This window comes from Thermobia domestica, chromosome 7, assembly GCF_964235325.1.
Source record: "Thermobia domestica chromosome 7, izTheDome1.hap1.1, whole genome shotgun sequence".
In the NCBI taxonomy this organism is placed as follows: Eukaryota; Metazoa; Arthropoda; class Insecta; order Zygentoma; family Lepismatidae; genus Thermobia; species Thermobia domestica.
Window position 1 is genome coordinate 297,831,362 of NC_137460.1, and position 14,487 is coordinate 297,845,848.

The 14,487-nt window shown below is 35.3% G+C and overlaps 1 protein-coding gene across 1 annotated transcript; it reads left to right on the plus strand.

Moving 5' to 3' along the window:
* The first annotated feature begins 1,160 nt into the window (after positions 1–1,160).
* On the plus strand, positions 1,161–2,318 carry LOC145689808 (zinc finger MYM-type protein 1-like). Its single transcript, XM_081764015.1, has one exon. The coding sequence runs from the start codon at positions 1,161–1,163 to the stop codon at positions 2,316–2,318; it is 1,158 nt and encodes a 385-aa protein (XP_081620141.1).
* The last annotated feature ends 12,169 nt before the right edge of the window (positions 2,319–14,487 follow it).

Genomic DNA, 14,487 nt, shown 5'->3' on the forward strand with positions numbered 1-14,487 from the left:
TGTCCCAAGTTTCGAAATGGCCCTCGCTCGTTTATATTAATGGTACAAAATTTTTTCTTGCGTGGACAAAAATGGACAAAAATTGGACAAAATTCTGAGCTACTTAAAATTCGAATTTGAAGATGTCGCACTACAGGTGATCGAAGTGTCCCAAATTTTGAAATATCCCTTCCTTCTTTATTTTAATGGTACAAAATTTTTTCTTGGGTGGACAAAAATGGACAAAAATTGGACAAAATTCTGAGCTACTTAAAATTCGAATTTGAAGATGTCGCACTACAGCTAAATGGTTCGGCCAAATTTTGAAATGGCCCTCCCTCGTTTATTTTAATGGTACAATTTTTTCCTTCGGTGGACAAAATGGACAAATATTGGACAAAATTCTGAGCTACGTAAAATTTGAATTTGAAGATGTCGCACTACAGGTGATCGAATTGTCCCAAATTTTGAAATGGCCCTCCCTCGTTTATTTTAATGGTACAAAATTTTTTCTTGGGTGGACAAAAATGGACAAAAATTGGACAAAATTCTGAGCTAGTTAAAATTCGAATTTGAAGATGTCGCACTACAGGTGATTGAAGTGTCCCAAATTTTGAAAAGGCCCTCCCTTGTTTATTTTAATGGTACAAATTTTTTTCTTGGGTGGACAAAAATGGACAAAATTTGGACAAAATTCTGAGCTACTTAAAATTCGAATTTGAAGATGTCGCACTACAGCTAAATGGTTCGGCCAAATTTTGAAATGGCCCTCCCTCGTTTATTTTAATGGTACAAAATTTTTTCTTGGGTGGACAAAAATGGACAAAAATTGGACAAAATTCTGAGCTAGTTAAAATTCGAATTTGAAGATGTCGCACTACAACTAAATGGACCCGATTATATTAATTCTTTGAAAATGCGGTATTCCGTTCAGTGAGTACTTGCGTTGCGTCGTGCGAGTGATCTGGTGTTGCTTGTGAATTTTGTGTTCCGTATCAGTGTTCCCAAAAGACAAGTGAAACTATACAACTATGAAACTATACAATTAGAATTCCTGCAGTTCTTTTAGGGTGGTCTGTTTCGTCCTTGTCTTCTTGTGAGTGCATTGGTGTTCTGTGACGACGTGCGTGTATTTTTTCGTACTTTGTTGTGGTTCCAAATCTTGTATTTGTAAAGAGAAAATGAATAATTCAGTAGAATATTTAAAATCTATTCGATTTGGTAGTTTAACATTGGCAGAAAAGTGTGAAATTAAAGCACATGGGAGACCAACTCCTGTACTAAACATAACACAAACTGCTGTTAGTCGTCAAAAACAGTACACTAGGTGTTTCAATACTGAAATATATAACAAATATGAGTGGATATGTGGGTGTGAAATAAGAAACGCACTTTTCTGTTTCCCTTGTCTTTTGTTCGGGATTGACGAGGACGCAGCGAACATAGCGTGGGTTGAAAAAGGGGTATCGGATTTGATGCGACTTCATGACAAAAGCCATAAACATGAAATATCAAGGGAGCATGTTAATAATATGTTAAATCTAGCCACACTTGGTTCTGTGAACGTCCAGACTTGTTTAAGTCAAGCCTATAAAGACTCGATTGAACGTCATAATAGTCAGGTGCAAAAAAATAGGGACACTCTTTCAAAAATCGTTAACTGCGTAAAATTTTGTGGTTTTCATGAACTAGCGTTAAGGGGGCATGATGATCGTGAAGGATCGAAAAATCAAGGCGTGTTCATGGGGTTGATTAAATATACATCTGAACTAGATTTCTTATTGAAGTCTCATCTTGACAGTACATCAGCATTTAAAGGGACTTCTAAAAGTATTCAAAATGAGTTACTTCAATGTATGCTAGAAGTCACCAGGGAAAATATAATAGAAGAAATTAAAGCTGCCGAATATGTTTCTCTTATGGCTGACGAAACAACTGACATTGCAGATATGTTTCAGCTTGTTATTGTCTTAAGGTACTGTACTGCAGAAGGTGTTCCTATGGAAAGATTCTGGGGCTTTTTTAATTCAAATGGCCAAAATGCCGACTCCATTGCTGAATGCATACTTTCTGAAATTAATCAAATCTTAAAACAAGAAAGTAAACTTATTGGGCAAAGCTATGATGGCGCAGCTGTAATGAGTGGGGCTATAAATGGAGTTCAGGCCAAAGTGAGAGAGGTATACCCTAATGCTTATTTTGTGCACTGTTTTGCTCATCAATTGAATCTTGTGATGGACAGAGCTACCAGACAAAACACTAAAGCCAGAATATTCTTTTCTAATCTTTCTGCTATCCCGGCTTTTTTTCTCGCTCTCACAACAGAACAGCTGTTTTAGATTCCTGTGTTGCCAAGCGGATACCCACTGGTGGACCAACTAGATGGAATTTTAAATCTAGGACTGTTAATGTAGTGTATGAAAAGCAGGAAGAACTGAAAGAATGCTTCCAAATTTTGTCAGAACCCGAGACCTCAAGCACCGCAACAATAAATGAAGCGTCTGCTTTGTTGAGTTATCTTCAAAATGAAGAATTTTGTTTCTGGCTAAATTTTTTTTTCACTTAGTTATGCCACATCTTGATATTCTATATAACCAACTACAGAGTCGTCAAATAGATGCAGCAAAAGTCCAATCATATTTATCTGCCTTTACTACTTAAATTAATAAAATCAAGGAATCAGTAGGACTAATTGATACCGAAACGCAAAGTCAAAACAAAAGGAGAATTCTTTCAAACGCACAATCAAGAACAGCCGCAGCCAAAGAAGTGTGTGATGTTATTTTAAACCAAGTGAACCTGCGCTTCCATTTTACAGACCACTTATCCATATCTTCACTTCTGCAGGAATCTAATTTTGATCAGTTTAGTGCTTCCTTTCCCGAAGAAATCTTCAATAAATGTACAGAACTCTTTCCTGTGTTTGATAAAGATAAACTTCATACAGAACTTAGTGTAGTTTGTGCAAGAGAAGAGTTGAGGAAACTTGGTGTTGCTGTGAATTTCCTCCAATATATTATAAACAATAGTCTTGCTTCCACTTTTTCTTAAGTGCTAAAACTTTTGAAAATATTCATAACGTTGCCCTTAACTACTAGTGAACCTGAGCGATGCTTTTCTACCCTTAAAAGAGTGAAAACTTTTCTGAGAAATACAATGGGAGAAAAACGGTTAACAGCACTTGCCATGTTATCAATAGAAAAGGAAATGGTTGAAAAGATCCCTAACTTTAATAATAGAGTTATCGACAAGTTTGCTACAAGGAAGGACCGTCGTATGGAATTAATTTTTAAATAAGGTAAGTGTTTTATTTTATGCAGCCCTCCTAAGTATAAGTAGCACGAGCCGCCACTGTTTCAGTATTAACATCCGTTGTATACAAAAACACTGTAATAGCTCTATTAGAAGAAAGAAATAAACATATGTTTATGTAAATATAAACTTATAATTCAGCTTGGAAAGTTAGTAGAAAATTATATATTTCATTGGAATAAAATATTAAGAGATGTCAATTACTGGGTCACGATGTGTCAATTACTGGTGATTCTCTCAAACCACAGTGTCAATTTCTGGTACAATGAACAACCTTTCATATACATATATTTTAAAATAATAATTGTCAGTCTATTATTTTCATGGTGGCGTGTATGGATGAAGGAAGGATGTCTTCGTAACTATACGAGAGATCAGTAAGACAGGCCCATTTAAAGGGTGAAAAAAATGCAATTTTCAAAGACTGTTCTTAGACTGTCAATTATTGGGACAGTTACTCTACTGGGTCTTATGCAGAGCCGTTTTGACGCGTAATTAGTGTCATACTAAAGAGTTCGACTACCATGTTTCCTGCAGTAGTCAGGCCTTCAGTATGACGCTAATCGTACGTAAAAACGACTCTGCATAAGGCGGACTATCTTAATTCTAAAGAGATTACCTTCCTTACGCTTAACACAATGCAAGGAAGGAATTACAAAGAACGGTTTGGGCTGCTGTAAAGGTACCATCCATATCTAGCTGCTGCTGAAAAAAACTACGTGAGCGGAATTTTAGCGGTCATTCAATGTTCTTGCAGGTCCTCTTCAACGTTCTTCAGGGTTTAAGTCTCCTAGTCGTGACATGAATAACGCGAGGTTAAATGATGTAATAAACTAATGATTTCAAGTTCAGATTTTGGAAACCCCTTGACCCAGCGGTCCGTTGAACGGCTGGGTCTTCTTGAATCACAGCACTTCAAATAATATGCTTGAAGTCATAACCAATATTCCTATTGTTTATTAGTTAAGTATAACTTCTAGTAACTTTAAATGCGATGCTATCGCACGCTTAGGATTTGATTCTTAAGATGGACAGACAAAAGACAAAACTGCATAGTCTATTATATGACATTTTTTTATTTGTGCTTAAAACACAATAGGCTACTATGGAATTGTTTTAAAACTTTAATATGAATATTAATGTATTTTGTCGTCAGAACTGATCGCTGAAGTAATGCCCTATATTTTTCTTTAAGGAAATCAATGTGAAATATGAAAGAAAATACGGTCGAATAAAATATCAGCTAGCTATGGGATCGAGTTCTGTTCAGAGCATGGTTTATTATATTACTGTTTCATTGTTTGCATTATTTTTACCTTGCATAGCAGGACGGTGGAGCAATTCTTTTTTTTAAAATGACATATAGTAATTTAGTTTTGTATGCCAATATGTTGTAGTATGTGGTAACATACAACCAAATTCTTCTTCGAGGGGTCCAAAGCCAAGAGACTGGTTAGGGTCCAGACCCGCTGGACACCGACAAATGCATCCCTGGTGCAGACAAAACACAAAATATCATTCAAAATCAGTTACGAACTATTGGCGTGTAAGGTCCAGAAACGGTCCCACCACCCCCGTGGATGCCTTACATCGAGCTCATTTTCAAAACGTCTCCTGTCCAAAATTTTGAAAATCAAGATAATGGCGGTTTATTAATTTTAAATGGTTCCTTTATCAATTTCTGCAAGGATTTTTGTTGGAAACCAATCTAGAAACCTGTAAAAAATATATTTGAGATGTGCATTTGGTTTCAGAACGTGTCTTGTTTACACCAACATGGCGGTCATCTTAAAGCAATATAATTTCAAAACAAATGTCCCTTTTAACAATGATCTTTCACCAAGGTTTCAAAACGTCTTTTTCCCCTAAACTTAACTGAATGTCAATAGAGTTTAAAATACTATCCTTTTTTTGTAAATTAGTAACCACAATTCGTTGATACAGACGAATTTTGCCGGATTTCCTTGAATTACACGCCAAAATGCCTGAGGTTTTAACGATAGGTTTCCCTTTTGTTGTAATGGTTTTAGAGCATATGTTCGTTTGTTCCATTTTCACTAAAATACATACTATTTCCAACAAAGAAACATTCAGACGCGATTTCGTAGTTATGGAACGTATCGAAGAAGGAAAGCTAGAAAAGTAAATTCTTCTATGCAGATCTGTGAAGGGAATGAAGAACAAAGTCAACCCTGCAATGTGACAACGAAATATACCAAAGAGACAGCGGTACTCGTTTAGAGCTTTATCTCGGCTACCTGACTGTAACCACCCGGGGAGCACTTTTAAATGTAAAAATCTCTCTCTACAACATGTGAGCAAGTTCCACCAGTGTTATTATGAGGAGAGGAGTAAAGTAGTAAAAGACAATTTCACACTGTAACATACAGTATCCAAATCACCCAACGGGAAGTGAGCAAGGAATGAACCAAAACAAACAAATGAACTCTGGAGTCGCTATTTTGTTCCCAAATCAGAAGGTGATAAGAAATCACTTGTACAGTCCGCGGCTTAGAAATTGTTACAAAAAATCAAAGTCCAAGTTAATAACAAACTCTTGCCCCGTTTTCTTATGCAATCCAGAAATAGATGTCTCGATCGATTAGTTATTTCTTATCTTCAATCCAAAATCCCTCCCCCTTCCACCTCTCCTTGTCTAAAGCAGCGTGTGCGACGTAATACACTCCATTCAGACAAAAAAAGCAAGAATCAAGTTAACAATGTTATAACTCTAAAACAGTCTTCTTCATTCGTTTGTTCTGAAATATCTTTTAAGAGCCAATTTTTTTAAAACAAGTCACACAATCTTCCCATAGCTTCATTAATACCTTTAGTTTCATTATTTTCCTTCTTTAAAGACTGCAAGCTAGTAAGATGCTCTCTAAGAAATCTATGGTAATTGCCAATAACGGCAGTAAGTTTTGTGTTTCCTAAAGTCTGTAATGCACGCACAGAGCTCGAGAATATCTACTGACAGAAATGAATGTTAGTCAATGATCGATTTCATTTCTTTTCAGTAACAGCAAGCAAATTTACCAAGAGCGTCATTTGGGGGGACAGAAGGGTGTAATTTCCCCTCCTTTGAGCTTCATAAATACATATTGTTTGAGCAAATGTATAGTAATACACTAATAAAGAGTGAAAATTTTTTGTCGGCGCACACTCTCGTCGCGCCCCGAATAAAATCTAAAATGACACTGATTTAGCAACAAACCTTTAGAGTTACGATAGAAGATTGCTAGAGAGCTTACATTTGGTTTCAAGAGTCGAAGGTTTGATCTCAAGCCATAAGTGTTCCTGTGCGACATTGATGGAGATAGACAGAGAGAGAGATTGAAATATGGAGACAGAGAGGAATGGTTTATATACACAGATATAGAACTGGGGAAAAATGATCGGACAGCATTCGTATTATGACAAAAATTGTGATTTTGTGAAAGAGAAGAAGGGAAGGTTTCGAACTGCGAGGATCACATTAGGCAGTTGTCGAATTAAGGTGGAGAAAACTTTTGAGAGCATCAGATAATTACGAATTGAGAGAAGGATCTTGAGAACTGAGGAAGTAAGAATTTAAAAAAACCTGCAACTTCCGAGACGGGTTTCGAACCGCGAACCTTGTAGTTATCGAACAATGATTATCCATTCTGCTACGGAGAACTCTGTACTCATGAACATACGTTTTTTTTAGCTACGTTGAAAGCTAACTTAATGGGATATTCCAAAAGTTGACTTGGTGGATTCGCCGTTCTGATAGGATATAAACCTCTTGTAACTTAGTTACAATGTGCATAATGAACTTCTCCTTGTTCAGAACACTTTTTAGGGCAGTAAAATGTGTTACTATTGTATTAATTAGGTTACATTTGATAGAACCATCTGATAAAGTAGTGCTCAAACCCTGTGCGTCATCGTCTGTTAGGTGAATGGTTAATGTAAGTTACTCCTACGTGTATGGTCTGAGCTTCGAATCAAGGCCATTCTTCTTGATTATTTTCTTTGAGCTGCGCACACACTGTGCATTCCACAAATTCAATTTTGAAGTAATGTAGTCAGAGCTAGTTTAATTTGAAATTGTTTTCAAATATGATATTTGTTATTACATGCGTATCTTTAACTTGCGATGTCCCAAACTTAATATTAAATCTTACTTCCTTAATGTAAATCATTTGCCTACGGCATATCAGAATGAATTTTGCACAACGACGACAGACAGGCGTTAATACAAAATTCAGTTTTTACTGGAATGTATGTATATATATTTTGGAAAGTTTGACTCAGAAAAAAACGTACAGTGCAACATTGTCTCTTGGAGGAATTTCAAACGAATTTACTATTCGTATACATTCAATTTCAACAATCTACGGTAGGGGCTAAGACACTGAAACCATTCCAGGGAGGGAAAAGGATTATAAGTAAAAAGAAGTAATAGAATCCAAAAAATATTGGTGTCAAATTCTAAGATTTCTGCGTCGAAGAGAGGAATAGTGGCTACCAGATGGCACTGCTCACTTGTTTGTAGCCTTGCATAAATGAAAAATTGCTTCAAAAGTATATTTTACATTCAAGTATGATTGTTTAAAAAAGAGGTGATTTTAAGTTTAACGTCCCGTTCAGCAGCGAGGCTATATGAGACGTGGACCTACTGATTAACGTGGAATCCGAACTGCATGAGCTCCCGCCGGGATGTTTAAAAAAGAAAGACCTGTCCTTCAACATTATTTTTTATAACTATTTTCTACTGTCTTTCTTATTTCTAATAACATATTTTCTATATATGTTGTATTCTACGTTATACGTTTTTTAATCACATTTTACGTCTTACCTTTGTAGAGGATCTTATGACAATTCAGAGCAGCAGGGACATACACAGAATGCAAGTCTTGGCAATCCAGAGTTCCTGCCCCACGAAATCACTACTTTCCTGTAAATTATATCTAATTTTAAAGATGATGATAGACATGTTAGTAAAACATGCCCTCAAAAAGACTTTGTCTACGCCGCTGCAAAGCAGTAAAAATTTTAGAAAGTGGGCAGTTAGTAGTGTTTCCGCAGAAGTTATATCTCCGATTTTTCCGAGTGTGATATCAGTATCTGTGCATTATCACTTTTCAACCGCAGTGTATTGAAACGTACTAAAAAGAAACTGTTCTGAATTCTTCACTGGTTCCCCCTATGACCTCATGACAATAGGGTCAACCTTGGACATATCCACATTTAAAATATCACCTTTTATGTCAGAGATTACGAAAACTATCCATTCGACACAAATATAGAATTATTTTTGCCTGTCACTCTTTATGCTAACCGAGGCTTAATTTGGACTTACGCAGCATTCACAGTGTCACTATTCATCTTTGCACATGAATTCGACACGAATATCATTCGTATTTGACGTCTTTACATGTCATCTTCACTTCTAGATACGGTGGTTTCAGTGTCTCGCCCCCATATCTATGGAGAAATTTCAACTAACGTAAGTATAATAAAAAATTACCATATGAAAAATAAGTGTACAGGTGATCTTTTTCGGAGAGGAATTCCTTAACTATTTTTTCAATATCAATGTATTGCGTTTTTTTAAGTAAGATGCTATACTCAAACACAAATCATGTATTTCAAAGCTCTAATGGAAAACGAAACGAATCATCGTATATATGTTACGTTTTTGAAGAGAAAAAGAGCAAAACATTGATTGCACAAACGTATAATGGTATCATCTGCAGGCAAATTTATAATTTATAAAACGTGTTAGCTTGAGAGATGAGGCGTTAGTGAACGGGTTTTCTGCTGGTGGTCCTACGTTCGAATCTCGTCCATTGTTCTTGCAGTTTTCTTTTAGCTACACTAAGTTTGTGCAATCCAGATCTTCAAGCTTGAATCAAATCTAATACCAGTTAGTGAATTAAAAGTAGCTGACATTATTTTCAAATACGAGATGTTATTACATACTTTTCATTAGCTTATAGTAATAAACTTTGATATCAACTCTTCCATCGTTCATTTAACTCATTCTTGACGTGTTTTGTTACAAAATACATTAATCGTGACGGAAAAATTTGCTGTACCAGTTAATGGTGACTACTTAGAAAGCAATTGCAAAATATGTGAATTAAATGTCATATCTGTGGTTTCGCGTGGAGAAGAAACAAACTTGTGAACCAAAGATTTGAGAACAACTCAAGTTATTAATATAAATTTTTCTGAAGATTATTCACTTATCATAAAAGAAATACAAAAGACGTTCTCAAACGAAGAAATACAACATACAACTTTCCAAGCGGAGGCAAAGAAACCTAACGTAACCAGAACAAAGACGATTTATTTACGGCGTAGTGATCGTGGTTGAGTGGTCAAGGCACCCCATTAGTAATTCTGAGGTTCGTGGTTCGAATCCACGTCGGGCACTTTTTACTTTAAGATTTTTGATGGAAATTGATCGACGATGACACACGTTTTATTATATTCATATATTTGAATACTCGGATGTTTCAATACTTCAACTACCAAATCTTCAGGGATAATAATAGTAATATTAATAGTTACTATTATCTCCTAGAAGATTAAAGGCTAGGAGCTAATTATCTCTCCGGTCATACCGTTAAAAGCAGAAACGTGACATTTGGCAAGAATATTTCTGTTTTGTCTAATGTTGCCTACGAGAAGTGAAATTTCTCATCTTGTTTCTAAAACAAACAATATAACATGAGAATTAACATTTTACATTCGAGACGGGATAAGGGTAACTCAAATTATTCCGACGCTTTAAAGATCAGAATCGGGACGAGATGAAAAGTATCGTAAACATTTCTCGTCTTGTTACGATTCTCGAAATAGTGAATGTGCATTGTTTAAGTAGCAATTGCTCTGTAGACAGAATCTTATAAGCTTTTTGTTACTTCGTGTTTTACAGCTCATTGAATTATGGTCTGTGTAGGTATTTTTTTAGCAAAGCTTTTATACTTAGCTCTGCATATCCTAAAAATTAGTATATTATATGCATTACTGTTGAGTGATATTCAATTATTTCTATTGCAGTTATTTTTCTTAAAACATACAGTAGAAGACTTTCTACATGAAACGTTAGTGGAAAGCTTTTGTTTAAAATGTGGGTAGTTGCAGAGGTGTTTCTTGAAGGTAGGTAAACCCTTCTCCGAAATTCCTACGTTTAAGTAACTTTTTCCAAATTTTAGACCTACTTTAAAACTTTTAATACCATTATTATTATTATTGTTATTATTATTATTATTACTATTACTGAAGTGTTGTTAATTTAGTGGTTCACCCTCTTCCATGCAGCTCCCGCGTAGTTGACATTGTGCGGAATAAACACCGTGTGTGTAGTTTTCTCCGGATTTCGCTTCCTTCCAGCTTCTTTATTTCACTATTTCTTTCATTCGCACCATGGACTTCTTCTGTAGCTTAGCTTGCATAACCATTACTTTAAAACGAAGATTTTTTATGGCTCTTCTGAGTTCAGTATCCCTACATGAAATTGGCCTGGAAACTTTCCGTTTAACATTTAGCTAGTTGTAGGGACGTATGCAGAGGGTATGTCCTGATGGTCCTTCCAATTGTCTCTCATCCCGACTATTTTCTAACTTTTGCCTAACGCTAGGGGCGATTTTACAGATTTTAATATAATCTGTTCTCATACGGAATTTGTCTCCTATATTATTGTTATTATTATTATTATTATTACTGAATATTTGAGACCTAAATACGTATTACGTCCTATTCCAATGCAAATAACCATACTGAAGTTAAGAAAAAAGAGAAGAAGTTTTTTGGACTCTCCAAAGGATGAATTGCCTTATAAGAGATACTTTCGAGGGAAAAAGGGGGGAAAAGGTGTCAGCTACTGGACAATATGAAAATCGAACCTTCAATTGCCTTAACAGAAACTAAGTAGGATTTGTCTTCATCAAGATACATAGTAACGCCCTTTCTTTCGGTAAAAGACATTGGATTATATTTGCGTTATATTGATATTTTAACAAAATATATATATGCAAAAAATAGCTCGTATTTACCAATTTTGTTTGAACGAATATATGGAACGTGTTGAAAATGACGAACGGAAATATTATTATTACTTTTAGTAAGAGTGGAAGAACATAGAAACAATTACATAAAGTCGTTTCAGACAAATTTATGACTTATACTAGACCTTAAGGATGACCGTTTTGTATTCATGAATTCTTTGCGAAATACGCGAAGTTTTCAAGCAGTAGGAATCGAGAGTGTAAACTGTGATGTCGTTAGTTTTCCCCCTGTGAAGGAAATCGTTTCAATTCTAACTTGTAGGAACGAGTGAAATTGACTATGTGTTATGTTATTATACATCAGAAATATCAACTTTGTAAATTATAAAATATTTCTGAATTTCGTCAGAGGGACTCGAAGCGCGCACCCCTGACTCACGAAACGATTGCTCAAGCCAGTATCCTAAGAATGCTCTTTTAAGTAAGGGTTCAGAAACACTCGTGTATATAACACATTGCAAACGTTTACGAGTGCAATATTTTATTAACTATGAAACACTGATTTCGGTCATGATAAAATATTACAGTCCAGAGAATTTAAGTTTAAATTTTAAAAAAAAGACCGAAAGTATCTCCGTAACTTATCTCTTTTGTATTCGGTTATTCACGTTTTACACTTATTTCCAGTAGCCTTGAACGAGAGGGATAGGAACACAGATTCATCGAGGACATTTAATATTTCAAAGGCTCCCCTTCATGAATCGTAACTGAGACCCCCCTGCAGAGCTATCTGAAGGGTGAGGTCCCTAGTTCATTCCCAAGACAAGTAAACTTGAGACTGACAACATTGTGCTCGTGGGTTTTCTCGGGACATTGGTACAATGAGAAAGTGTAATAATAATAATAATAATAATAATAATAATAATAATAATAATAATAATAATAATAATAATAATGGTATTAAAAGTTTTAGAGTAGGTCTAAAATTTGGAAAAACTTACTTAAACTTAGGAATTTCGGAGAAGGGTTTCCGTACCTTCAAGATATACCTCTGCAACTAGCCACATTTTAAACAAAAGCTTTCCACTAACGTTTCATGTAGAAACTCTTCTACTGTATGTTTTAAGAAAAATAACTGTAATAGAAATAATTGAATATCCGTAAGACATATAATATACTAATTTTTAAAATATGCAGAGTTCAGTATAAAAGCTTTGCTAAAAAGATACCTACACAGACCATAATTCAATGAGCTGTAAAATACGAAGTAACAAAAAGCTTATAAGATTCCGTCTACAGAGCAATTGTTACTTAAACAATGGACATGCACTATTTCGAGAATCGTAAGACGACGAGAAATGATTACGATACTTTCCATCTCGTCTCGATTCTCATCTTTAAAGCGTCGTGATAATTTGAGTTACCCTTATCCCGTCTCGAATGTAAAATGTTAATTCTCATATTATATTGTTTGTTTTAGAAACAAGATGAGAAATTTCACTTGTCGTAGGCAACATTAAACAAAACAGAAATATTCTTGCCAAATGTCACGTTTCTGCTTTTAACGGCATGACCGGAGAGATAATTAGCTCCTAGCCTTTAATCTTCTACGAGATAATAATAACTATTAATATTACTGTTATTATCCCTGAAGATTTAGTAGTTGAAGTATTGATACATCCGAGTATACAAATATCTGAAGATAATAAAACGTGTGTCATCGTCGATCAATTTCCATCAAAAATCCTAAAGTAAAAAAGTGCCCGACGTGGATTCGAACCACGAACCTCAGAATTACTAATGGAGTGCCTTGACCACTCAACCACGATCACTACGCCGTAAATAAATCGTCTTTGTTCTGGTTACGTTAGGTTTCTTTGCCTCCGCTTGGAAAGTTGTATGTTGTACTTCTTCATTTGAGAACGTCTTTTGTATTTCTTTTATGATAACTGAATAATCTTCGGAAAAATTTATATTAATAACTTGAGTTGTTCTCAAATCTTTGGTTCACAAGTTTGTTTCTTCTCCACACGAAACCACAGATATGACATTTAATTCTCATATTTTGCAATTGCTTTCAAGGCAGTCAGCATTAACTGGTACAGCAAATGTTTCCGTCACGATTAATGAATTTTGTAACAAAACACGTTAAGAAATGAGTTAAATGAAGGATGGAAGAGCTGATATCAAAGTTGAGTACTGCAAGCTAATGAAAAGCATGTAATAACGTCTCGTATTTGAAACTAATTCAGCTACTTTTAATCCACTAACTGTATTAAATGTGATTCAAGCTTGAAGATCTGGAATGAACAAACTCTGTGTAGCTAAAAGAAAAACGCAACAAGAATGCACGAGATTCGAAGGTAGGGCAACCCGTTTACTAACCCCTCATCTAACTAGTCAACAAGTTTCATAAGGTATAAATTTTCATGCAAATGATACCGTTATACGTTTGTGCAATCAGTTTTGATCTTTTTCTCTTCAAAAACATAACATGTATATGACGATTCGTTTCGTTTTCCATTAGAGCTTTGAAAGACATGATTTGTGTTTGAGTATAGTATCTTTCGTCTCCTTTAAAATCAGTTCTAACAAATACAACTCAATTCACACAGCAGTAAAAAAAAAACTCGTACTGCCTTATAAAATATTCCTAAAAGGGCGAAACTGTATCATGCACCCGCCGTAACTAATGGGAGTTTGGTGAGGGAGTCCTACAGCGGAAAGTGGCCCACTGAAGTTTCGTAATTCCACTGTGGAGTTTTTTTTATATAATTTCAGACTTTTTCCTCAATGTCTAAAATGCAACTACTTTAGCCTTAGATGAAAAAGAAGTTGCGAAGAAGCTATAGATTGTGAAGTCTACTGAAAGATTTATCACGTCCTTGCAGCAACAACTTTACGTTTTCGAACAGTAGTGAAGAACAGCATTGATTGAAAGTTTACCTTAGAATGAAATAGCTAAAAATCTAATCTTATATTACTGTCATTGATACTAATGTTCCGTATTTGTTTAGACGCCTATTCTTTTATAACTTTTCCTATGGTGCATGGGGTTCTTGGTTCGATCCCCGCTAGCGCCGAATAAACTTTATTAAGGACAAACACTGTGTGCATGAGTTTTTTCGAGTTTCTCCCGTTTCCTCCTACTACTTCATTGATTTCTCAGCATCAATGTCACCATTAGCGTAATCGTATATACGTGGGACGTAAA